Here is a 27,532-nt window from a genome sequence, read left to right on the forward strand (position 1 = left end):
GCTGAAAGAACACTTTATGAGATTTTCTTCTCCCATTTCTCAAAAGCAGGCTCGTGGGTTTTCTTAAAGGCTCTGACAATTCCAGGTGAAATACCCAATGGCTCAGTCTGACCTTCGAGCCATTATTCTACAGCTCGTTTGATCTCCTCCACGACAAGGGAGGATACAATATAATCAAAAGCTGTCAGAAAAAACGGGAAATGTTTCCAGATGCCCTCCTGCTACCTCCATGTCTGCAGCTACTCAAATCCCACAGTGATTTAGAGAGACCTGGCTGTGAAGACTGCTTGTGGCCTGACAGGACAGCAGCCAAGGAGAGCTGATTCAGGCTCTCCATAGCTCTTCACAGAGCACATCATCCTCTGCGCTCTGATCACCAAATGTGGCCATCTATCTAATGAGAATGACATGTCCTGATTAAAGGACATGTTTCTTCAAGCTGACCAGTGAGTCAGTTACCTGACTATTAGTGGGGTGGCAAGCTCAAATGTCTTACTGGGCTCTATTACCAAGCAGAGACTAGGACTGAGTCCAAACGTGATTGTCCTTTCCACCATCATTACCTTAACGCTTCCCTGAAACAAAAAGCTGAACAATGGAAAGTGAAATTTGTTTGCAAGTGCCTCCTCCAAAGCCCCAGAGAAGAAATCTCACCCTGGTCATGTGTCACTGAGCAATGGGAAACTCTAACCTTCACATGGTGTGAAGCTCCATTTCCCCCAAAGGAGGGTGAAAACCTTCCCCCAATCATCTACATTCCCCAGCTTTGGCCTGGGAGATACTTTTCTCTGGGTCATCTTCAGCAAGTCAATCTCTTACTTCAAGCAAAATATCTTGCTTCATGAACCACATTTTTACTTACAAGCTCAGAGACCACACATGTCATAAAACCACTGCCTAGTTGTAAGCACAGGCAGTGCATACCTGTGGTCCTGCTGCTTCTTCTGCCCCATAGTAGCAAATCAATATATTTGCATTATAAAAATATAAACAATATAGTAAGTGTTTATAAAACTGATCAGGAATAGAAATGGGTAGGCAAAGAGGTATTAGCCAAAAAGTAGAACCTACAAACAACCCATTTCACTTTCAACATCTGGGTTTACGTTGCAATCCCTTCAGTCAGAACTAGGTTTACATGATGAGCTGTAAAGCACTTTGCTTCAAACTCAGTCCTTTGGCCTCCATCATCAGTTCAAATAAAAATTTTATTTCTAACCTGTTGGCCACTTTCTAACCAGCCATTTTCAAATTTTAAGCCTGGGGGTACTGTTAGGCAGTAGCTAGACTTGTTTACCTCTTAATACAGCTGACATTAGACTGACCTGAATTTTACAAGCTGGGAACTATTATGTCACGGTGTATAATTAAACCTAAACATATACTTTAAGAAAGAAAACAAGATGTAATAAGGAAAGAATTGCCAATTAGGTCAAGTTCGGGTCATAAATTAGGATGCGAATGGTACCGCTTACTGTGCCCATCTTTGAAATACAACCTGCCCCGCATTCTGCATAATACAAGAGGTGGGTTTTGAATCTAATTTTTTTTTAGTAGCAGTAATTTATTGATGGTTTTCCCCACAGAGAATGACGTTTTCACATATTTCAATGAAAGACCAGGTAGACCCGCAAGCCCAGAGACCGCGGCGATGTTGTTTAGCACGCCCCGAGAGGCAGGGAAGTCCGGCTGCCGGGGCGGGGAGTGGGCCCGGGCGGACTACAGCTCCCGAAGGGCTGCGGGCGGCCCCGCTTCCTGCCCCGGCCGCGGGAGCCCATGGAGCCAACGGAGGGCGCCGAGGAGGAGCGGCTGGTGCGGTGCCCCGTGTGCCTGCGGGAGCTGCCGGGCGCCGACATCAACCCGCACCTGGACCGCTGCCTGCAGGCCGGCGGGGCCGAGGCCGAGCCCCCGAGCAAGCGGCCGCGCCTCGCCGCTGCCCCGCCGGGCAGCCAGGCCGAGGGGCAGCCGGAGGAGGCCCGCCCGGCCGCCGGGCCCCCGGTCTTCTCCCTCTTCCACAAGGGCCGCGGCGGCGGGCAAAGCCCGGCAGCCGCCGGCGGGAGGAGCGGCGCGGGGCGGGACGAGGCCGCCGTGCAGCCGGGCCATGGATGCTCGGCCGCGCTGTGCGGGGAGAGCCTGGCGCAGAAGCTGGAGGGGAAGCCCCTGGCCGAGCGGCTGCGGCCGGACACGCTGGGGGACTACGTGGGGCAGGAGCGGGTGCTGGGGGCGCAGACCCTGCTGCGGTCCCTGCTGGAGTCCCACGAAATCCCCTCCCTCATCCTCTGGGGGCCGCCGGGCTGCGGGAAGGTGAGTGCGGGCGGCGAGCGCCCAGCCCCGGCTCACAGCCTGCGGGTTCGGCCGGCGCTGCTTCACGTGGCTCTTGAGGCCGGCGAGCTTAAAACCTGTTAATTTCCGGAATCGCTCTTTTTTTCGCCCCTCTGTCTTCTTGGTTTCTTTGGTAGTGTCCTTGTGTTGGCTGATGTCCAGTAGTTTTCACTTAAGAGTACAAAAAACACAGCCTGCCTCGTGAATAAAATAGTTGGTCCACCCCCATCAGCTCCACTCCATGCAATTTGCACTTTGATTACACAAGGCCTCTCTCGCTTTCAGATAACTCAGATTTCGTAACTCCAAAGTCCGTACCTAAAACATAAGCCGTGGTTTAGTTAGTGGCTGAGAAGCTGAGAAACAGGAACAACACAGTCTGTAAACTCTGAAACAAGGTGAGATACCAGCAGATTAACACAGCATGGTTTGCGAATGCTGCATTTGCTTTAGCCTACGAATTCTTGTCCTTGAGAGAAGGCAACACTGGTGTGGAAGAGAGATAGCCAGACACTCATCCACTTTCATACACTTTTAGGCTGGTGGGTCTTTGCAGGATCTGACCACTACATCTTCTTGTTCTGCCTCCTTTAAGATACGTGGGGCCATTGTGAATCCCAAAAGGCCCTATAGCACAGCTGTGAAGGGATTCACAGTTGTCGTGAGGGAAGGACCAGAGGAATTCCTCAGGTGTGGTCGAGCACTCTTTTAAGATCTTGCCTTAATTTTGTCCTGTTGTTCCACATACTTCAGACTTGTGGTGTGGCAGGGCAAACAAAATACACAGTTTTCTCTGTCAGTCTAATGTGTTCACGGCATTAAGTTTCACACATATATATAATTCAGCATGTCGGCTGTATGAGAGTATGTTTGAGAAATCTGGGATAGGGGAAGTAATTAATGCTTAGCAGAGGAGTTAAGGACAGAGCAGCAGCTTGCTCTTCTCAGCATACTTAATTAAAAATAAAAAAATACTTACTATGTGTGGTGTTTGAATAATAATGCCAGTAAAACACAGTAAATAAGGAGCAGGCAGTAGAATTACATGAATACCATTAGCAATGATGCAGCAGGTTGTTTAGGCTAGATAACATACACCTGAAAATAACCAACCAGTGAACTTAAATAATTGCCACTTCCTTTAAAATAACAAAGTAATAGCAGAAAGCAAGAGCTCAGAATAGATGGTGTAAAGAAGAGCTGTTTCTGGAAGTAATGATGAAAGTAATGAAAACTGATTAATGGAGAGGTGGATTGACTGAAGATGGCCAGAGGGAGAAGTGGAATTCAGCTCTTTAGCAAATAGGAATTCTCCTTGCTGAATGAGTAACACATTCAGGGGCTTGCTGCTGTATTTATTTGTGCTCTTTTGCCTTTTGTTTCTTGTTGTCTCAGTCAACAGCGCGTGCTTGCTCTTTCTTGAAGCCCTCTTTGTACAGGAAAAAAGCTGTTACAAGTGCAGTGGTAGCAAAGCAAAGGCTGCAGTACAGTCTCTGCAGACTGGCACTGATTTCAGTGGCCTTTGGGTTGTGATCTGATGACTGCACCTGGCTTTGACCATGAAAGTGCTTTTTCATGAGCTTGTGACAGCTTAACAGTTGTGTTTCAGGACTTCTTTAGGAACCTTTGGTGGTACTAAAAGTGTCTTTGAGTAATGGGTGATCTGTTTTATGCCTGTAATATCACAGCTTTCACTCTCTATTCTTATGACCCATCCTCCTCACCCGTGTGCTTTATGCAGAATTGTATTTAGTAAGCTTGCTTTTCACAGAGTTTAAATTCTGTTGCTCCTCACTTGTCTGACTTGCATAATTTCTGTGCCTTTTGACCCATCAAAGAACAGTTCCACAACTTACCTGTTACATTTTTACTCACTAAGTACTTAAGCTATTGGGTAACTCATCTACTTTCTAGATTATTCCTTTTCAGCAAGGAGTTTTGAGTCTATGTGCTTTCACCTGGCTCCTGATGAAACATCCATTATTGGCTGAACCAGAAACTCCCACGAAAAGTTGAACTTTGCCCCTTCAACCATGTTTATCAATATTTCTAGGATGGTGCTATAGTTTTTTCTCAGGCCTTCTTCCCCATGAATCATATTGTCTGTCCCAGTTAAATATCTGCAAGTTCTGTCCTTTTCTTGGATTTTTTTTATAAAATTCCTCTCCTGACAGATTTAACATGCAAGCAACGTAGTCTGCCTAAAGATGGAAAAGGAGATCTGTGCTTGCCTGCCTGTCCCGTTCACGTATTATTTGGGTTGTATGTATACAGTGTGCCTAAGAAAGCATTTCATGAGAAAGCAACTTAGTGCTTGAAAACTTGGAAGATCTTGTGAAAGAGAAGTAAGTGTTCTCACTGCCTCAGGACCTGGTTGGACTGATCAGCAAAAACTTCTGTTAAGTACAGTCCTTTTCAGCAGGAAAAGTACTAAGAAATAACTGCATGTTATGTAGCTTTGTATGTAACAAGGCCACATGCTAAGCTCTGCTCACCAAAGAGCTAAAACAGGAGCATAATTAGATATGTTGGTCTAAATTCAGAAGTGCTGTGTAAGATGGTCATACACTTTTTAAACCTCTTCATGCTCTTGCTGCCCATGGAATCTGGTTATTGCAGCCCATCTATGCCTTCTTCCCTTTCTACAGCCACATGCCATGCTACCTGATACTTTGGAAAAGGGTAGAGCAGGACTGTTAAAAAAAACCAACTGAACATGGAATAAATCATCAGGGCCAAATTTCAAATCAATTTATGTATTATTTTTCAATCTGGACCTTTGTGAGATAGTAGTTCAACAGACTTTTTCTAAGCAAGAAGAAAATAATCTTTCCTGTTAAAGCGCTCTAAATGCAATATTTCATATTGCAGGTCAAGAATATTTTTGGAGGATTTTTATCATGAGAACAATAAAGCTATGTACTGGAGTAAAAATATGTATGCTATGTAACTGCTCTGCCCAAGTCAATTTTGGCCTCAGCTGCACCTGAATATTCAAGGAAGCACCCTCAAAATTAAAAAGACAAAATTGATGTATTTCTGTTGCGATCCTCTTTTCTTTTGAGTTTCCATCTGTACTGAGTCCTCTTACTTTAATGGAACATGATCTTTGTACTTTGAATTTGTCATCCTAATATCTTAGGAAGCCAAGGTGCTCTGGGTGAAAAGTCTTTCACGTTTTCTTTGCACTTTTGTTGCTTTTAAGTTGAACATGAGCCTATTTTCTACTTTTAAGAAGCTGACCACACTCAGGCCAGAAGAAACGCTGCCTCAAAGAGATGCTGTGGTTATTAGCTTAGGAACAGTTAGCTTGTTCATCCTGACTATGCAAATTTTTAAAGGCCTGTAGGAATCTGAGTGTAATATGAGTAAGCTGTACTCTGATTTATGGCACCTTAATACAGGGATTTAGATTTTTGCATGTCTGCCATTGGGGCACCAATTTTAGTAAAGAGTTAGCAGGGGGACACAGCGTAACTTGAGCACCAAATAATTTTGCTGCCACAGATGAAGTTTAAGCCTTATAAACATGAACATTCTGTATTTAAATACAGTAAACATTCCCTCTTATGTCTGCTGTTTAACAAAAAAAACCCAAATAGGTAGCAAGTGGCATGAACCTGCTTCTTACAGAAGATAAGACAAAGAGCATTCATGCATGATTTTCTGAGGTTCATGCGTGCACTCTAGTAATAAGATAAAATATGCTATGCTGATATGAGTGCAAAACATTAAAACCCCCAGTAAGTGATCTTTGAAGTTTCTATCAAATCTTCTCTGACATTATATTTTATTTCTAGGACTCCCTTGTATTTCTTTTCTTTGTTTGTATTCAGTAAATGACACATTGAAACACAGACAGCAAGTCCGACTTACCTATTTTGCTGCCCACGTTTTTATCATCCCTTCCCTCCAGTGCTTCCTACTTTGCTAAGTGGTTACCTAACAGGCTGTTTGATTGCTTGAGTGTATTTCATCTTCTCTTACTCATACAGCTTGGGTCTGATTTGAAGTAATGAGTTCTTTCAATTGATTAGCATGAAATTTTTAACTGAAAATGCATCATGTCTTTCACTGTAGTGTAAAACCGAAAGTCCGGGACAACTCTGAAACATGGGTTTGTCTTTGCAGTTGCCTGGGAGCAGTATTCTAATACAGTGTGCTTGGTTTTGCTTATGCCAATTTAAATCAGGAATAACTTGGGATAGCTCTCTAGGAAGAGAAAGCTGGAAGAGAAAATACAATTGTATTCATAAAACAGTTGGAATAGAAGTACGCAAATCAGAAAACAGCAAATGGCGGTACAGCTCCATTTCAACAAACATTATGCAATGACCTTGCATCTGTTTGTGCTTGGTTGGGCTTGGATTCTGGAAGTGCTGTAAAGCACACGCTGTGGCTCTTGTTCAGTGACACTTACTCCTCCAGTAGTATCTCAGTGGGCTATTTGGGGTGTGAGGAACCAAACAAGATGGGTAAGAATAGCATCTGCCCTTATATAAATGCCAACTGCTGCTACTTTGATTGTGTTTATCTGTATAGACAGTGTCCCCAGGCCATGTTCATCTGCTATGCTGCCAATTTCCTTTAGACACGGCCTGTCTTATCTCCTGTGAGGCAGTGTGGTACAGAGAACATCCACAGAGCTACATCCCAGAGAACGGCTGCCCTATGTGGCATCCAAGGATGTTGTTGGTGTCTCCCTCAAGGCATGGCCTTTCCTGATTGCTTGGCAACCACAGTATCACCCTCCTGCCATCAAAGAGAGGGTTGAGGGTGAGGAGAGGCCATTGATGGCAGCACCATGTAAACAAAGGTGTGGAAATCCTGGCCAGAATAAAGGAAGAGCAAAAAATAGCCAGAAAGTCATGGTCAAACAGCAGCAAAGAAAATCAGGTTGCTAGTTCAGCACTCTGATAACGTAGCTTCGACGCTACAAGTCTGTAGGTGTAACTAGCCTGTTGTGTTTTGCACTAGGGTTATCAGTCTCTTGTCATCCCTGCCACAAACATAATTCACACTGTGGTTTGCTCTGGAACAAACCAGCAAAGTCACTTGTTGGGGAAACCTACATGCCAGCTAGATTATCCGTGCTCAGGAATAATCCATGCTGCGCTGCACTTGTGCCAATCTGTGCCAGATCTGCTTTGGTCACCTAAACATGGCCTGGCAGAGGCTACAACCTTCCAGACTTTCTGGGAGAAGCATGTATGTTGGAAGGACCTCACTTTTGCAGTATTCTTCATATGATCTAACCATATGTGCTAATCCCATCCCAGTTTTTTTCAATTCCACTTTCTGAAGTGAGCTAGGCAGTACCATTCTTCATTCCTGTAAGGAGCTTTGGTTAGCTAAAGTGATGGGCATAGGTTAATGGCCTGGTACAGGTCTGCAAAAATCAAAAAGACCACCTTACTTCTAAGAGGATACTGTAGTCATTGAACATCAGCATCAAAAAGACTGGCTTAACTTGTATGTGCTTTTTACTGTTTTCTTCCAGTCTTGGGTGTGAGGTAGCCTTGACTAGTGGCAGTGCAGAGAGGAGGGAATTCGTTTATTCTTCGAGTGTTGCCCAGTCAAGGAAACTTGTGGGTATACAGAAAATTCTTTTCTTCTAGTACAAAAACCCAGCTAACCAAATAGCAAATCTGATTGACTTCTCTGCTCTGACAGTGGGAGGTGTGTAGAGCCAAGCATGCTTTGAGGGTTGCTTTTGTTTCATCCGTAACTTGTATCAAAGCCTGGAAGAACAGATAACATAGTTGCTGCGAGTGAGCTTGTTTGGTTATTTTTTTTTGTTTTGTTGCTGGGGTTTTGTATATCTCAGACAGTTTCAGCCTTTGGGAAAGGATATTCTCATTTGGTCTGACACAAAGCACAGGATGTTGAAGGAGGCTTTCAGTAGTTAAGTGTTTGTTCTGTGTGTAATGGGTCTGGAAATAAATCACCACAGGCTGAAGTTAAGTGTTATTCATTGGTGAATAATGTTTCGGAAGTTTCTTGGTGAATATGTTTCTGTGTTTCAGAACAGCTTTATGGTGTCACTGCTTTAGCTCGTCTAAACAGTTAAGTCAGTAAGATCTCACAATAGTCAGCATAAAACTTGAGATAATAGGTATGAGTTTGAATAGTTTGGTGTGATAGTAGAAGAGAACTAAAATGGTTTCTGGAAGGGACAATTACACAGTGAGCTCTGTACAGTGAAATTTTTAGTGACATTAGCAAAAAGTTAGTTTGTAGGATCACTGGATCACTCCTTAATTTATGGGAAGCAGTATTCCTGCTCCTCCCCATAAGGAAAAAACCGTGAGCTAAATAAGAGACACCTGTATAACAAAAGGGACACATTATTAACTTGTTTAGATTTCCTTTTTGTGCTTGTTGTGCAGGTTCTGATACAGATGTACTCATTCATATTAAATTGCAACATCAGTGTCACTGTTTTAAAAGATTTGTTTTCCAGTGTAAGAATTAAACTTCAAAATTCATTTTAGATGATGAAGGATAATCAGTGTGGGTTTTTTGCCTTATTTCATATCAGATTTTTAATTTTCTTCTTGGCCCTTAAATACATTGCCCCTGAGGAAAACTAGGAGTCTAGCATATGAGTTATAGTTGTTCTGTGCTAATGCCTTCATACTTAAGCTACTTTGCTTACATGAATTCTCCACTAGGTTATGTGTTCCTTTGGGTTGTAACCTGAAGTAACAAAGAGAGAGAAAACTGTAGCTTGTTACTGACTTTTGCTTGAGATGGTAGGACAAAAAGCAGCATAAACAACCTGAACTTGTGGGAGGTAAGTCTTTCAGAGGACCAGGGAAAGTTTGACATATATGTGATAGGCAGTTTGACTTGCTGAATGATTGATTGTGCAGAACAGAAGGAAGAGGCTGTGAACATGCCAGTCCTTGTCAAGCATTGCATTTGAGAGGCAATGTATGTTATTGCAACCTTTGGTGACCCACAAGTTGGCAGAGCAGGAGAGGTATCTGCTGGCTGAGATCTGTGCAGCAGATTTCAAGTAGATTCTTGGTCTAATAGGAACTTTTAAACAAATCTGTTGGAGTTTTTTTTTTCCTGAATTAGAGTTAGAAATATGAACTCCTGTGCATGTGTTTAAAGCAAAATAAGCAAAGTGCTTTTTTTGTAAATAAAGAAACTGTCTGAATGAGAGGGTACAATGGGAGCTACCAGTCCAAGTGGAACTACAAGAAGAATAGCTGGTTTGTTGGGTTTTTTCTTCCTTCTCTCACCACTGCTACTTTTAAGAGAAGGAAAAGGTACATTCTTCCTTTTTTCATCCTCAAATTTGATGTATTGGGTGTTTCTATGCTTTCAGAGATTTTTAAGGCATGGGTACATCCTCTGAAGGTACATTCTGAATCATGGGCCTTTTATAAGGAAACACAAGTTTTGATTTTAATTTGGTAGCTTAGTTTAAAAGATAGTTTTCTTTAGTTTTTTGGGGGAAGTTGCTTATTTGTTTATTTTCTCAGATCTTTCAGATATCTATAGGCTTTGCTGCAAATGCTTTCCAGGTGTCTTTCTAGTCTTGTCCTCTGCAATGATACAACTTGGGGATTGAAACAACTAGTGGTTTGAGCTCCAGGAACCAAGGGAGGATCTGACATGGGATGCGAGTCTTGTAGCAGGACCTGAAATGACACCACTTCTGAAGGCAATCAGGAAGCCCTTACTAAAACTAAAGCAAGAATAAATAACAATACATCCTTCTCCTTAACCTCCCATTTTCTAACTTGGGCTGGTTGCCATTTCAGGGACAAGGAGATCCATTAAAGGGACAGAGCAGGGTACTGCAACACTGCTGGTAGCCAAGTGGCAGGTGCTTGCTTCTGCAGCCTCCCTGCAGGAGGATCAGGTTGACACCACCTGCTGCTTTAACCTCAGCACTTGGAATATCTTCTGAGGTGATTTTGTTGACACCTGTCCCACTCCTCATCTGCTGAGGCTCTCTTGTCTTCAGTCTCCTTTGGATCCCTCTCTAATAGAAGAGTGAGCTTGATAGAAGAATCACCTGTTTTCTCTAGCAGTACTTTCAAATAGAGATACACTTTCTTTGGGGCATACACCTGTGTTTAGTAAGGGTTTTGAAGGGAAGTCTGAAAATCATGTCTGTGATATGTTCAGGTGTAATAAATCTACCCAGGAGGTTGGTGGAGGTTGCTTCTGTGCTTTGGTAGGCTAAGTGAAATTATCTATAAATAAATTTGGATTTGAAGAGGTTGTTCATAAGGACAGAAAAAACAACATAGCTGCTCACTAAAAACAGCCAGTTTGTTCAGTCAGCTGTCTTTTACTTCCCTGGGCCAGCATTTGTTTACTGTTGACTACTTAGATTTAAGAGTTACGTTTTCTTAAGTACACATGTAATTTTTTAGTACTAATGTTCTCATGCTTTTGTAGAAACTGCTGTCTGATTAATTTCATTGTTATGTGTATTGGATATATAAAAGGATTTAGTTAATAACATTTTAGCTTTTTATTTCTCATATGCAGTTATACTGTAAACTCTTCTGCAGGTGTCTTTGGGGTAGTCCAGCTCTTTATCCATTAACATACTCCACAAAATAACTGCACAGGGAATTGCGGTCAGCCCCTCTTCTGTGACAGAAATGTATTCGGCAGAGAGTTATTCCATGACAAAGGAGACAGCTGTCAGTGCTGTCCTTTTCAGTATTGAGGCTCGCTGGGTCTGGTACGTAAAAGTGCAGGCATTAGAAATGCAGCGGAGGAATTGGCAGCTACCTCTAGCAGGAAGTTTTTAAGTCTTCTGTGCACTAGAATAACATGAGCTAAAATGCCTTACTCTGTGAACTGTCAACACTGTCCCTATGTGCAAAATATATAGCTTTATTCTTTACATATTTCCTTAAAATTGGTACTTTCTGTGTCCGAAACAATTTTTACAAAGCTTTCTCCTGTTGCCATTTCAGACGACACTGGCACACATCATAGCCAACAGCAGCAAAAAGAATGGCACAAGGTTTGTGACGCTGTCGGCCACAAGTGCCAAGACAAATGATGTTCGAGATGTCATCAGCCAAGCCCAGAATGAAAAAAGACTCTTCAAAAGAAAAACTATCCTCTTTATTGATGAGATCCATCGTTTCAATAAATCTCAGCAGGTACTGTACTATACTGCTTTCTAAAAAAGTCTTTGTCAGCCCTACTGTAAAATTTCCCACTTTGCCTTAAGGTGATACCTTCCTTTGGGCTTTTGATTTCAGTGTTAATACTTTTAGTAGATGAATTTGGGAGAAACATAGAAATTAAATTCCTTAGCTAACTTCCAATCAACATTTAATTACTGTGATTCAATGATTTAAATAAAACACTGAGCTATACTTACAGTTCACTTATGTGCCAGTATGTATATGATATTTTTATGAAATTTTATTTCTGCAAAGTCATGTTAGTAATGTTTGCTGCACACATCTTCATTTCAGCCTCCAAATGGGGGATAGCATTCTGTATTACCTTTACAAAGGTCTGGAATGTGAATGTGCCAAAGGCGGGTATTTTAATGTTGTCCACTCTTCTGTGTGAGAAAAAATAAATTGTGGCATGGTACTTCAGGATAGAACTGCAGCCATCACTTGGGGCTTTTTTTCTTTTTCCTTTCCTAGGTATAAGTTTTTTTCAGTTGTGCCATGGAAATCTTGAGTTCTCTACTAGAGGTTGCAGTTTTTAAATTGAACTGTACTGTAATCTTCCTGTAGTTTTCTGAACCATCCTATAGAATTAGGTAGGGAATTGTAGCCCTAAAGGTTGATTCAAAGCATATTTAGGAGTAGCCTCACAATTCGTTATACTTGGTAAGGCAATTTCATGATTTCTTATGTTGCCACGCAATAAACCAAAGTCACACAAACTAAAAATTTGCAGATTTCTTTACCCTATTTCTTTTCAGCTGGTAGGGTCATTCTCAGTGCAATCATTTGTTATTAAGGTGTTGGGTGCATGAAATACAATCATTTCCATATTTGTGCAGATGAACTGCTTTGTCAGTGTGGTTATTTGTCATACCAAGAGGGAACCCAAATTCTCACAAGACACAAAAAAAATGTAGCCTACTCACATGGGAAGTTTCAGGTTGTCATTGATCGAGATCAGCTTTTTCTGCTTCCCTCCCATGCTCAGGACACTTTCCTTCCTCACGTCGAGTGTGGGACGGTGACCCTGATAGGAGCAACCACAGAAAACCCTTCCTTCCAAGTCAACGCTGCTCTCCTGAGCCGATGCCGGGTGATCGTCCTGGAGAAGCTCTCGGTTGAAGCGATGGAGGCAATTCTGATGAGGGCTGTCAGGTCCTTAGGGCTTCAGGTTTTGGGCCAGGGCAACCAGCACGGCACCCCTGCGACTGGCAGCAGCAGCAAGAGCTCGGAGTGAGTACTTTATGGGCTGCAGGGTGTTAACATGCACAGCCCGAGGAGCTGACTGCCTGCCAGGGAGAGAATGAAGTAGTTGGGGGGGTGGGAAGAGAAACCCTAGCCACTTCTGATAGTAAAGAAAAGATGTGGCAGCATATGGCAGGGGCGGGGGTGACAGGAGAGAGAGAATTCAAAGCATTGGCTCTCTCCATCCAAAACATAATCTCACCGTCTGCATTAGGAGAGAATATTATACTTGTATCCGTAACTCCTGACTCACCCTCTCAGGATATTTAAATCTGTTCTGCTGCTGAGGATTTGCTGTGGAAGCCTGTAGCTGGGTCTTTGTCATGTCCTAATGTGTGTTACTTCTTGCTACCGCTTGTGAAAGTATCATGTTACCGTTAAGTGCTGCATGGGATATCCCCTCTTAGTTTGGAAGTGCCTTCCAGAAGTTTGTTGTTTTCTGAGAATTTTTTTTTAGTAATACCAGGGAGGATGCTGCTGCTTCTGTTCTTTAGTTGCAGGGTAAGTCCTGTGCTAGGTTTTAGGATATCCTGTGAGGAGAGGAGGCTGTTGCTGTGAGAAGTTAATAGATTGTTTTAAGAGAGACTTTGTTTTTCTCTGCTCTTTGATGTCCAGACAGATAAATTCACATTAAACACTTGAGAAAGTTTTGGAAAAAACAGCATCCAGATTTGTCTACAAGAGGTGTTATCTGCCTTCTGAAACAGGAGGTTGGCAAATAAGAGTAATGCGTGATACTGTGGTACTCAAATGCAAGCTATTACACTTCCTTCATGTTGGTTCTTGGCTGCACTCCTAGTAATGTACAGTGCATTGACATGGTGGTGATTGACAGACTGTATGAAATAAATGAGAGGGAATCCACTTGAACTTTATCACAGAATGTAAGCACAAAGAATTGCCAGCATGAATGCTGAGGTCATGGCAGGTAAGGAAAGGTATTCTTTTTTTATTTTTAGGTTACCCTGCCTTATGGTTTACTCATTTGTAGCTTTTATGTGTTGTAGTAATGTGAATTTTAGAAGAGAAGGCACTACTGCTTGTCAGCATTAATTTAATGGCACAGCTGTGGTTGTGACTACACCCTGACTGGTTCAGACACTTTTCTTTCTGTACAGGATTAAAGTACAAGGCATAGTTTCAGCTGCAGTTGTTTGGGTTTGGGTTTCACTAGACTCTCCGTGTCTGTAACCGTCCGATAGCTATGGAAGATTTAAAGAGCATGGTGCTTCATCAAACTGAAAGAAGTCTGGCAGGCAGACTGTCAGACTTCAACAGTTTCAGAAATCTCTCCATGAGGAGAGAGGGCCACACTTCAAAGGCAGTCATGGGAGCCAAGCATTTAAAAATATAAATGGGGTTTTGAATTGAGGAAGGTTTGTTGCAGTTGTGTGTCAGGTCTTTCTTGTCTTTCATGATGCAATCTGGTTCTGGGCCACAGTTCCTACATTCTGTTGCTGATAAGTTTGGATATTTATAAGCCATCCTGTCCCTTACTGTGGTTCTGTTTTGGCTTCCTCATTAATTCCTGCTTTTTGCTTCGGTGTTCATACCATTTCTGCTTCTTCATTTCCTCTCCCCTACTCTGCAGGAGCAGCTGTCTCATCTTTTTACCCCCTTGTATCTATGAAACAGGACTGTCGTTAGATGCAGGCAGGTAACTGTTTATACTGTCCTGAGGAATAAATGGAAATCACCAATTACAATTGATTTGGTTGTTAATGGTGCTCATCTTTATTCCAGAGTGAGAAAAGGAGCTGTAAGGCAGCATGTCCCCAAATTGTGGGGTATACGCACTTTAAAAATGCTGCAGAGATCTAGCAAGAAGGCATAAGAGACATGTACATTGAATTTTGGGTTTCATTTCCCATGTGAGTCTCCCTTTCCAAGCCACAGCAGTGTAGTATGAAGTACTGCATGTGCTGCTTGGCCTCAGTTAATAAGGTGGTTTTAGTATCACATCACTTGTCTGACAGGATGACTTACTTAAAAGAGGTTTTGAAGGAGAGGACGATTCTTTGTGATCTCTCCTATTACCTTGAGGAATAAGGTGAGGGTGAATCTTCCTTGGTCTTTGCAGGCATCCCTGAGTGATTCAGTGGATTTCATCACCTGCACCCCACAAGGAAAGTGTGCTCTACCCAAATCTGTTTCCTTAAATTTTCTTGGTGGCTTTTTCTTATCTTGCTTCCACCATTGCTGCAGGTTTCTGATAAGGTTAGATCACCTGGAGTCTCTTTCACTCCACTGTGGCCTTTCCTTGCTCTAAAGCTGAAACAAGTAGCAGGGGGTGTTACCTACTTTGGTATCTTTCTATTTGTTATGTCATCATGGCTCATAAAGGTTCTTTGACAGAAATTTTTTATGTTAATTACTGGATTTATTTAGGATAAGATGTGCTTGTTGTTATATTTTCATCAGCATTACTGCTATCAAACTGTTCCTCTAAAGTCTGCAGTAAATCAAGCTGAAAGATGGAGAAACAGGAAAGGAAGAAACATACTCATGATGAAGAAAAGTAAGAAGTCAATGTTAAAGATTTTTTTATTGCTGCAATTGCTTGTGCTTTCTGCAGTTTTTGCTGGGTCAGTAATAGCACAAGCTGTTCCAGGTGTGCACTGATACATTACACTTGTACTGTGTCAGTGGTGGAAGAAACCAAATTCTTCTCTTGGCTTTTTATTTTTGTCATTCAAGTGCTGCCCTCAGAGTGGTATCTCTAATTGAAGTCAGACAGTAAACTGTATGGTTGATTAATGTGTTTGAAGTTAGATAGCACAGAAGGCACACAGCTGAGGGAAATGGAAGGAACCCCAGTTTCCTGTTGGCAAGCCCAGACATCATGCAGTTCAGCTTGTTACTGGCTGTATTACAAGTTCTGGCGCGTTTTGAATTCTCTGGTTCATAAATCACAACACTGAAGATGGAATTCCTTTGGATCTTCAGTGTTCAATACTTTTTTGAAAATTATTCCTTAATTGAAACATCCATTCAATTTCCTTGCAGGAGATGGGTTGCTGAGGTGAGAGGCAACACTGGAAGACAATGCTGTAAGGCAGTGAGCAGTGCGTATCACACTGCAGTAGCTCAGTTGGAGAACTGTGTTTGCCTGTGAAAGTGTTGCAATCTGCCAAGGAGTGAATGTAGTGAGAGTAATTGCATTGAGAAAGTAAGAAAGTACTGATTTATATGGGAAAGAAGCAGTGGGTACTTTATCTCATGTTTTGCTCGCTTATTTTTTAATCTTTGATCATACAGGTTCTCCTTGCTTGAGCTTCCTTATATTTATTCCCTGATACTATTTATGCTCTCTTGTCATTGGCTCAATTGCTGCAGTGCTGTATGGGTTTAACAGGTAGTTCATCATACATTTCGTGTTGGTTCTTGGCACAAACTGTCTGAAGGCTATGGAGATACAGAGGAGCTGGAAGAAGGATTTATTATCCTGTAGTGGTAGTTTTCCATTCCTTGAGCTAGTGTATCACCTTCAGCCTAGTGAGTGATGGATCCCAGTATGTCCCTTTTGGCTTGTTTATGTTTTTGTCTCCAAGTATCATCAGTTACAAGGTACCAACATTGGCCATTGGCATCCAGTGGGTATTCGGTGTTAATTTTGGAAGTTGAATAAAATATGGGATTGCCCATCTGCAAGAGTATCAGGAGCTTGGAAATAAGTCAGAAAGCATGGAAGTTATTCTGCCTTGCAGTTCTGATGGGTGCAGAAGTTGGGTAAAGTGGGAGGGAGTAGGGCACTTGAGGTTCTGAAGACAGAATGGGTTTAAAAATGTAAAATACAGCAAGTGGTTTTTGGAAGCCAAGATGCTGAAATAATTGCCATCCTGATTTTGAAATTACATTCCTGCCTGGTAAAGTTAAATCATCAGAAAATGGAGTTTAAGGTTTTAATTGCTCAGAAAAAAAATCTGAATTCAGTTATTCTGAGTATAACATTTTATTATTTTGAAATACTGAGTGTGCATGGAGCTGAGATTATGCAACAGGGAAGCATTACGTTACTTCCAATCAGTGATTCTCATCAATGTGCTGTGCAAACTGCTTGTATGTGGAAGTTTTCTCCATTTATTCTTGTTCTTTATCACATCCTGCATGTCATCCTACTGTATGCATGGAGTGGATCAGCCCAATACATAATGCATTATTTGGATTGGAATTGCCATTATGGTTATGTTGCAACTGAAATTACACCATGGAAAGGGACAAGGCCATTTGCTTGTAACCAGATTTTTCATACGTTCTTGTGAATATTTGTTTCAATTTCTGTAATATAAATTGGTTATGTTGAGCCAACAGGGCATTTAGAGTTCTGTAGTGAAACTGAAGAGACAGGAATACAACTGAGCTTTAAATTAGCAGATAAATGGCAAAAGTGCTCTGAGGCCTCAACTTTCTTTGGGACAGATTGTACTTAGTTTCTTCCAAGGCAGTACCTGCCTTTTAGTGCTCTCAATGCTTCCCCTCCACTTGCAGTCACTGCCTGCAGTTGTGGTATCAGTGTGAGGAGGTCTCAAGCACAGGGAGCCCTGACATTGCCTTTTTGTACGCCACTGGTAGTAATAGTAACATATCTTTTGGTAGACGAAGTGCAGGGCTGTTGCGAAGCATTAATTATTTGTTGCACAAGAGCTTCATAAGAAATGACCTCTCACACCAAGCTCTATGTGCTAATCCCTACTGATACCTCTCACTCTTGATTTACAGTCCAGCTACTAGAAGTGGCTCAGTTAGGGCCATTACTTAGTGCCATGTTTTAACTCCATTAGCTGCTGTCTCTGAATCAGATCAGTTACACCCTCTGCCTGACAACATCTTAGATGCTACCTTGTCTACATAACTAAGGTTTGAGGGTTAAATCCTCAACAGGGTGCCTGTGAAACCTGCAGAGGTGAACTGGTTTGGATGTGCCCTAACAGTGGGGACTACAGCCCCGCAGGTGAAAACCTCGAGACAAAACTTGAGGACTTTGTTGTTCTCACAGATTTTTCATGGACCCACTAGAAGATCTCAGGGGATCCTGCTGCTGCATTTCTCAGGTCTTCCCATCTTCTTAGAATCACTGGATATTCTGAGCTGGAAGGGACCCACAAGGATCATCAAGTCCAACTCTTAAGTGAGTGTCCCATACAGGGATTGAACCCCGAACCTTGATGTTATCAGCACCATGCTCCAAGCAAGTGAGCTAATCTCAGTCACTTGTTCCTTTAGACTGTGAGTTCACTGGAATTTGGCCTTTTTCATGTGTGTCTTGGGGTGACTTTATGATGCGTATCCCCCTATTGCCTGCTCTGTGCCCAGACATGAATCCTGTGCCTCTCTGTGCCTTTAAAGCTAGCTAAGGGAGAGGGGGGAGAGCTGGTGGAATTCCTTTGGCACTGTGTTCAAAACACAGGTAAGCTCACTGGTTTCTTCTGCCCAGCTGCTCTGCTTCTGCAGCAGGGAAGAGAGTTACATTCCTTTTGCTTTTAGCTAGCTTCTCATTCATTAGCTGAGGAAAGAGGTTTTCGTGTGACTTTGGTTTCTTCTTCTTCTCTTCTGGACTGTTCAGAATGCCAGACCATCAGAACCTCACTGGGAGGCCTTTCCTGCTTAGTTTCACTATTGTCTACAGCCATACCACCCTGAACGCCAGATCTCGTCTGATGTCAGAAGCTAAGCAGTATCAGGCCTGGTTAGTACTTGGATGAGAGACTGCTTGGGAATACCAGGGCCCGGAGTGGCCCATGCTGAGCTCCAGCTCCGGAGAGGAGAAAGCCACACTCACAAAGGACTCTGAAATCTACCCAGGTTCTCTCCACTGTGAGAGGTTTTTATTATTTAGCATTATTCTTTTCCCATGCCTGTGTGCACTGTGCTTGTTAAATAAATATTTTTTTTTTCCTTTTTCACTTTCCTCCGAGGAATTTTCTTTCTGTCTTTGGAGGGGATGTTCCTCCCAGAGTGTTTCCCTTAATTTGTCTCAAACCAGGACAATGTGTTCGTATAGTTCTGGCACACGTAGAGCAGTAGATGGCAAGAAGAGTGATGGGCATGTATTGGGATACAGTTACTTTCTAGTAAAATTTTTTTTTTGTACCGCAGTGACTAAGTTGTAATACTAAAAAAAGTAGGACTCTTCTGTTTTACATTGTAAACAATCCTTTCTGTTGTTGCTCTTTAAAGAACTGATAGCACCTCCTGCTGGAGTTAGTAGTTAGTTCAAAACCTTACACTAATTACTTTATAACTCACTGTATTCTCTCACCTGCATTTGGATAGCTTCCTACCTTTCCACTGTTCTTCCACCGAGGAATATGAAGTGCTAGCAGTGAAATGCTGATGGAGTAAAACCTTGTAAAGTTCAGCTGTCTGTGTCAGAATTGGGCTCTGGCAAAAACCTAACCCTAATTTTTGTTGAATTTAATGAGGTGAGGAAAAATAAGGGGGTTAAATAGGTGAGAGCTCCTGCCCTATATTTTTCACATGCAGTTGTATTGAGCAGGCTTGGAGCAGCAGGAAGAGGGTCAGCCCCTGGCTCTGCAGGATGAGTTAAGACAAATTTAAACCCAGGTGTGTCTCAAGAAACTTTGTAAAGAAACGTCATCTCCAGCAGGATAAGCAAGGAGAGGGGTGTGATAGGGGCTAAGGGTGTGTGGTTATTCTGTTGCAGATTTCCAGTGTACATAGAGGAGAAAGCTCTGAACACACTTGCCTATCTTTGTGACGGGGATGCCAGGACTGGGCTGAACGGGCTCCAGCTGGCAGTTCAGGCCAGAGTAGCAGCGGGAAGGACCACTCCTTTGAGCGCTACCGAACGTGGTGCTGCAGATGGCATTCTGGTAACAGAAGAGCATATAAAGGAGGGGCTGCAGCGGTCTCACATCCTGTATGACCGAGCAGGTGAGTAACTGATGCAGTTTCTGAGATGCAGTGTTCTCAAGATGTGATAGCCTTTCTAATTTCTCTTTCTTCTCCCCTTTTCCTACCAGCTGCTCTACTGAAACAGTGATTGTACTAAAGTTTGTCTTAGAAGTTACTTTTCCTCTACAATGTAGTTCAGCCAGAAATTCCTTCTAAACAGTGTTTCCTCTTAGCAACTATGAAGCGTAGATTAGCTGAAAGACCTGTTTGCTGTCCTGAAAACAGTTGCATGGTGAAATTATTTGTTATATAAGGTTATATAGTCTTCTATGAGGGTTTCAGTGTAAAGAGGCAGAAGAATTTGATGAGGACATATTTCTTGGAGGGTTGGATATCTTCCATTACACTTCTACTCCTTTGAAAGTCTTGGAAGTGCTCACATTCACAGCAGTATGTTATGTCAAAACCTGGGCAGTTTGCTTTATTTTTAGAGTTGCTTTTTAAGGTAATGAATGCTGTAGCTTGCCTAGGGCAGGCCACATAAATCTAATTTCATTTAAGGCTTCCTAGTGTTATAACTACTCTTGCTAAATTTGTGACTTTGCAATCTTAGGCATCACAGTAGTTGGCCACTAAACCATTTTATGTTAGAGGTTTAAAAATCAGTAGTGTCAGAGATTAGGTGAATCCCCTTGAATGCATATGCTAGTTCTTCAGCAATACTTGAATGACTGTGCACAACAGTGTGAAATGATTATGCCAAGCAGTATGTGAAGAACTGATTTATTTTCTCTCTCTTTTTTGGCCACTGTTTCTGATAGGCACCATTAACTGCCACTGTTCAAAACCTGTGATGAGATGTTTCTTGAGGTTGGTTGTAACATATGCCCGATTGGAGCCTTCTTGCTACAAAGAAGTAATGATGACTCACTGTCAGGAAAAAGGCAGCTGGGCAGATACTGATCTAATGGCAGCTGAGAAGTCAAGGGTAGGCAGGGGAAGGGAAAAGAAAACTTTCATGGGGTCTGTGGCAGGAAGAGGTCATGATTAGAAAGAAGCGGAAAATCTGACCCGTTCCCTGGTGCGAGTCTCCTGCACTGCGTAGGTCCCTTGTGTGTTTGCTGTCGCCTTGTGGCCGCTGTCACACAGAACTCTTGGCTGTGTCCATTGCTCCCAGCCCTCCTACACCTTCTTGCTCTGGTAGAGATGGCACAGACTGCCTCTTCCTGAGGCTTGCATCAAGTCTGGGTAGCGTGTGTCAGGCCCTTCTCTGTTGCAGAAATCCTTGTTGTGGTTTCTTGTGGGTTTTTTTGGTCAGAGATTTTCAGAGTGGTGAGAGCAGTGAAAACTGTGTTTTTCTGGATTGTATAAATGCCAAAGAGCCTGATACAGATATTGTCACAGTAGCAACAGTTGCCCAAGTACATGCCTTTACAGAATTTCTCTCTTCTGTGGAATAGTCTGTGTTGACCACTGACTGTTGACTCCAGGTTGACCACTTTTGTCCATAGTAGAGATAGCTGTTTGTCCTTTTAATGACAAAGGACTTCCAGCTAGCAGCTACTGTATATACAAAGATTTGGTTTTTTGGTAGCATGTTCTGGCTCATACATTTTGAATCACAGCTGTGGTGATGAGATCTACAATCCTCTAAAATAAAATGCTTCAGCCTCATAAAGCAGAGGGTCTAATCATGATAGCAGCAACATACATTTGAGTGTAGCGTGTTCATGTAGAAAGCACCAAATAATTGATTCGTGTTCAGAGCTGTGAAAACATGAAATTTTTATTATACATAATTTTTTTTGTTCCCTTCTGCAAAATTTGCCAAATAGATGTAGTTGGGCATTCTCTTCTCTACTTTCATCAAGTAATCTAGGAAAGAAATCATTCTTCGTCCAGTTGTTAGGCTGTTGTTCTGATTTATGTGCAGACATATAAGGAAAAGGTCTTTGTGCAGATAGTTTATGCATTTTAGCTGGAAGGACAAAGAAACAAGTTTAATCAAATTTCACTTCCAGCAGCCACCTGCAGCCCTTGCAGTGTGAGAGGAAACAAAAATTATTCAGTCATATTTTATCTTTTAATTGCCGTTGTTAAAATTTTGATCCTTTTAGAAAATTATATAGCAACCAAATTCATTAAAGTTTACCTGCAGATGGACAGTGACTAGATCTTTTAAATAGAGTTGTATTGTTGCCCCTTCTTTTTACATATTGTATCACTCTGCTAACACTGATTTAAAAAGATAAATGTCAGTAGTTTCACTCTCTGTTCGGTAATATCAGCTATGATAAAGACTGGGAATGTGTTGAGCTGAATTTAATTTATTCCACAATCCGGAACACAGTTTTTCCTTTCCCTACTCTGGAGGAGAAAAGAGAAGGTGTTTCACAGCCCAGGGCTTGCTCTTGGGGCAGAGCTTAGAGCCACGTGGGCAGGGCTAAGTTGCTATTCCATACCGTGCACATCATTGCTGGGGTAGGGGAATGGCTTATTTGGAGTTGATTTCCCAGCTGGTGTTAAACCACCACATCCACACCATAATGTTTTTTTCCAGCTCAGTTTTGTTCTGCTGGATCAGAACAAGAAATCTTTTTATCCATGCTGTTGCTCTAGTCTTACTTCCAAGGCTGTCTTCCGTCCTTTATCAATGAGCAGTTGATGTTTACTTTTGGCTAAGAGAAAAAATAATGTGAGATGGGGACTGTGATTTTATTTTTGTCTGCTACCTTGTGAACAGGGATTGTTTAAGAAGCCCAAATGTTAATTATGGTCAGTGAACAAGACCTTTTCCCTGCCTTCTACCAATATGACTTTAGATAAATCGGCATCTTAAACTAGCCTGAAAACTCCTCATGAGCACATAAAGCAATCTGTGGACATATATCAGCAAGATTTATGCATCTGTTTATGTCAGGCCCTAGAAAGCCCTCTCTTCCACAAAGCCTCTTGTGTAGTATCTTGTTTCAGAAAGGTATTTGCCTTTGTGGGAACTGCATAGAGAAAATGTATTTTGATTCCAAAAGCTCTTCATAGTTTTGATTTCAAGAGGCATCGCTGATACAGAACAGCGGAGATAGATAAGCTGGTATGTCTCCATCTCTCAACTGAATTGATAAGGCCAAAATCTATATGTTGGCTAACTAGCCTGAGAGAGCTAATAAATAAAGATCTACTAAAAGTTCTAATTTTTTTTTTAAACTGCTTCTGGTATCTCAGGCTATCTATAAACTGTATTTTTTAGACAGAAATGTGAGACCTGTCTCCACTGCACATCACTGTATTTTGCTTTTAATTGAAGCTGCAAGTCTGATGTGTAAGTATTGTCACTGTGGCTCTGTCACCAACATCGGCTTTGTAAGGAAGGAAGTAAAAGGAGAAAGCTAATTCCCTCTTCAGCCTGAAGTCTGAAATTCCCTGCAGATGTATATATCTAGACCCAACCTATCTGCTGGATTCCTTCTGCCTCTCCAGCTGGTATTCCTACGTATGACACTTTACAGTAGCCCAAACAGCATATAAAAGCCTCCAGCAGAAAAATCTGGGTGAGTGCAACCTCTAGAGATATGTAAAGGCCAACTTCCTTACTTTTAAGAGACCAAGAGACGCCTCCTGCAAGAGGATGACGCGAGTTCAGCTGCTTGAGTTTATTGCTACTGACTTAAGTGTAATGATGGAGCATGGACATGCTGTTTGTGTTGGCTCGAGTGAGGGCTGCATACCAGGGCTCTTTGTGTGGAGTCCTAGCAAAAATAGCTGTCTGACTGCCTGTGCTCGCCGGCAGCTTGTCGAATTCCCCACAGAATCACACTCCAGCAGGAGAGAGATGGGGGGAATGGACTGGGAGGTGGAGGTCTTGCTGGTTACAAAAGGAGCAACTGCAGCAGCATGGCGATTTTGGTTCTCAAGCTCACGCATGCAGCCCTTTTATTTTTCAGGGCCTACAAGTGACTGGTGTGTTCTGATATGGCCCTCAGGCTGTAAATCCTTTTATCCTTAGGAAGAAGAGGAATATTAACAGATGGCTGTGCATGCAGCCAGTTGCCTTTAAAATACGTACTTAGCTGTGAGCCAAGGAATGCCAGACACTTGAAAAAATAAAAAAGGCAGATAACATGGAAAGTTTAACAACGATATTGCAGCAAAGTACTCTTACAAGTTTGATTAAAAGACATGCATAACAATCAAAACCAGCTGCATGGAGGAAAATTGTAAGCAGGGAAGGGTCTCATTCAATGTTTTAAGTGTAGCCCTAGAAGATCTGTAGAATAGCTTTGTTTCTCCTTGGAGTCCATATCTAATCGTATATTAAACTTTAATGTTAAAAAAAAATTTCCTTGTAATTCTTTCAGTCTTCCCACTTTTTATTTAGTAGTCTGGCATTTCAAGTATTGTTGTAGTAGTGCAGGTGTCCACAGTTGAACTATTATTAGGGGTTTGCCAGGGTTGTGCACTGCAATTCTGTTGTCTCCAAATTGTATAATGTTCCATTGTATATCCACAGCATTTCCTTTTTTCTCACCTCTATACAGCACATCAAACTCGTGTTTTACTGCACACTTTATTTTCAAGTTTTAGATGATGTGAAATTTCTTTTTTCTAAAATATCACTACTATATAGCACTGAATTTCTCTGATTCTTGTGTTGTCTTCTCAGAGCTCTGTGTGTGTCCAAAACCAATGGTCAGTTGTTTGTTTGTGCTCATACTTTACCCTTTGGCAATTAGGAGCTATTTATGTAGAATTTTCTTCCTAACTGCTTAAAATATCTGGGGTTTTCTTTGTTTTTTTCTTTTGAAGGGAAGGTCGTTAGGGTACAAAACCCAAAGTGCTTGCCTTGCAATGTTTTAAAAAAAAAACCACTTCCTTTTCGTCAGCAGTTGCTCTGTTTTGCTTATGTAGTTAGGGAATGATCCACATGGGAAACCATGAAAGCACTGAAAACATTAATGGGTGCTGCAACCACATATACATAATAAGAACTTGGAAAAGCAGCTTCTGTTTACTGACGTCATCTAGTGAAATACCTTCTGTTCCCTGTCATGCATTTCACTTAATTTCCTCCTAACAGCTTTACCTATCGCTTCTCCCCCATCCTAAACAGGAGAAGAACATTACAACTGCATCTCTGCCCTGCACAAGTCTATGAGAGGCTCCGATGAAAACGCCTCCCTTTACTGGCTTGCTCGAATGCTTGAGGGCGGTGAGGATCCTCTCTATGTGGCAAGGAGGCTGGTGAGGTTTGCAAGTGAAGATATAGGTCAGTATTAGTATTTCACATTGGAATATCACACTTAATGAAGATCTGCCAGGCTTCTCTGGTTTCTAAAATTTGGCTTTTGAAAAAAGAAGAAAACCCTAAACAGTTGTATGCAAAATAGGTACAAAATACTGAAATGCTCCACATGCAACAAAAACTTTGTGTATGCAGGCAGAGACATGTGGTATCATTGTGATGATCGCCTATTTCAGGAGAGACAAATGTTTTTGAGGTCAGGTTTGGTGTGTATTAATATCAATTCTTTTCAGCCCTGCTGGCTGTAAGTCACCAGTAAACTTGTGCCACAGGGAGTATGTGTTTCAGGGATGTCTGATTTTCTTATGTGTCTGGCACGTGAATGCCTACCCTGAGCTGCAAACCTCAGGTTTGATAGCTGGCCCCCTAGTTGTAAGGCATCTTGATTGACTTATCCAAAGTAGCAGATCCAGCAACACCTTTAGCTCATATGTGATGCGTGAAGAGTTAGGAGGTCTGGGGAAGCTGTGTCTGTATAGCAATATTTCCCCATTTCTTTATCAATTTCAAAAAGTAGGAAAATCATATGTGGTCAGCTACTGCTCAGGCTGCCACTGTGTGGCAGCAGATTCAATCTGTAAATCATATCCATGACTTAGACCTTTTTTTATTTTCTGGGGAGGAGGAGTACAGAAGAAGAAAATCTTGGAGGGGTTGCATCGTATGTATGGTGTGGTACTGTACCAGAAATTCCAATATCTGAGGAAGCAACTCTGAAATGTGCATGGATACCTTACAGGAGAGGAAAAAATAAAATTTTTTAAAAAATAAAAGAGAGACATTAAGTGAAGTAAATTGACTTTAGCCTGCTTTTATCTGGTCCCTTTCTGTAGGACTGGCAGATCCTCTGGCTTTAACGCAAGCTGTTGCTGCTTATCAAGGCTGTCACTTCATTGGAATGCCAGAATGTGAGGTAAAGGCTTCATTAATTCACTGATTTGAAAGTTCTGCAATCTGTAAAACCTATCTGTAACTATAAAAAGAAGCAGATTGCAAGGACAGGGCAGACTTAGTTACTTGTTCATTCTGCATGCCCTATCTTTGACAAGAGAACATTGTAGCTCTTAAAACAGATGCTGTAGTTTAAAATAAAAGTTGCTGCGTATTTATTGTTAAAATGTGATATGTGAACACGTATCATTTTTCTCTATCCATTTTTTCTATTATAAATAAAGTAGCTATTATTTTCTAGTAGTGAAAACCATGAAGTTGTGTTGTTGTTAAATAATAGTATTCATATTATAGTAGCAGGCAGAGATCAGTTTGAAAACATAGTCCCTGCCATGTTATACAAACAGCCTGATTAGCAGACCTTTTCCCAAAGAGCTTAAAAGAAGTCATTTAACATTTTCCCTGTGCTTGTTTGCAGGTGATTCTAGCACAGTGTGTAGTGTACTTTGCCAGAGCCCCAAAGTCTATAGAGGTGTACAGGGCATATGGCAATGTCAAGGAATGCTTGAGGATGCACACAGGACCACTGCCCCCTGTTCCTCTGCACCTGAGAAACGCCCCAACAAGGCTCATGAAGAACTTGGGCTATGGAAAAGGCTACAAATACAACCCCATGTACAAGGAACCTGTGGAGCAGGACTATCTACCAGAAGAGTTGAAAGGAACAGACTTCTTCAAGGAACGAAAATCGTGACCACTGCGCTTGGAATGGATTTGATTTTATGACTCGTACATTTCTGCTGGGGTGAAAATTTCCCTTACAGTGTCAGCTGCCTGTTACTGTGGTTGAAAGGATTAAGCCACCGAGCCTTCCAGATACTTTTTTCTCCTGGTTTTATTGCTGCTGTTCTGAAGGTATTTTGTAAAGAATTGCAGTTAGGCAGTGTAGAAATGCAAAAATAAGCTTCATCCATATAGTGCTGTCACTGGTTCACGTGAAACAGAGAGAAAACAAGAGACTTGTATTTCTGGCTCTTGCTGTGAGACAAGAAATATTATTGTGCTGCTTTTTAAAATCAGTTTCTATTTCAGATTTTGAGAATGTTATTTTCCAGAAAAACAGTAAATTGTACCCGCTCTGCTAAAATACTGTAAACAAAATATAATTACAGAGTAATTTCTGCTCTTATGATGTTCTAGAGACCAATTTTGTACAACAGTTATTAAACCAATAAAGCTGTTAAAAATAATGTCTGTGCATTTGTTTAAATACTCCTATGACAGCAGTGTGGTTTTGAAAGTTTGATATCCCTTTAATTTTATTATCCCTACTTCCCAGAGCAAGTTTAATTCATTTTGTAAGTAGAATAGTCATGAAAATGGCCACTGGAGCGATACCGAGCTCTTTTCACCTCTCTCCAGCTATGATAGGACCCAGCCCTGTCTGGAACACCCCAGTTGCAGGTGGGTATTCCTTGACAGCAGAGGTATTTGGTGCTGTGTGGGGCTTAGATCAGAGGAGCTGCCACAGCTGCACATGTGGAGCTCATTGAGAGCAATGTTCACAAGCCAGGAGGTCTCTGGGCTGAGGATGCAGTGCCAAGTCCAGAAGCCAACTTTATTCAGCTTATTGCTCTTAATTTCCAAGACAGATTGCTGACCCTTGGCCTTGATCAAAAGTGTTGGATATACAGCCTCCAAAACTTTGTGATTTGTATCAGAGATTAATTTTGTTGTGAGACTCCCT

General features: G+C 41.8%; 2 protein-coding genes across 2 annotated transcripts in view; one reads left to right on the forward strand and one right to left on the reverse strand.

The window, feature by feature from the left end:
- The window catches only part of MYLK4 (myosin light chain kinase family member 4), a 78,081-nt gene extending 65,386 nt beyond the window's left edge, over window positions 1-12,695 (reverse strand). Inside the window, exon 1 of the mRNA XM_039549268.1 lies at window positions 12,422-12,695. Coding sequence (XP_039405202.1) covers window positions 12,422-12,477 — 56 coding nt within the window. The 5' untranslated portion in view covers window positions 12,478-12,695. The remainder of the gene's footprint in view (window positions 1-12,421) is intronic.
- On the forward strand, window positions 1,743-27,036 carry WRNIP1 (WRN helicase interacting protein 1). Its single transcript, XM_039549270.1, has 7 exons — window positions 1,743-2,304; window positions 11,277-11,468; window positions 12,484-12,728; window positions 19,405-19,634; window positions 24,703-24,858; window positions 25,728-25,807; window positions 26,264-27,036. Exons 1-7 carry the CDS (start codon window positions 1,777-1,779, stop codon window positions 26,537-26,539), a joined length of 1,707 nt encoding a protein of 568 aa, XP_039405204.1. The 5' UTR covers window positions 1,743-1,776; the 3' UTR covers window positions 26,540-27,036.
- The last annotated feature ends 496 nt before the right edge of the window (window positions 27,037-27,532 follow it).

Source organism: Corvus cornix, chromosome 2 (genome assembly GCF_000738735.6).
Source record: "Corvus cornix cornix isolate S_Up_H32 chromosome 2, ASM73873v5, whole genome shotgun sequence".
Lineage (NCBI taxonomy): Eukaryota > Metazoa > Chordata > Aves > Passeriformes > Corvidae > Corvus > Corvus cornix.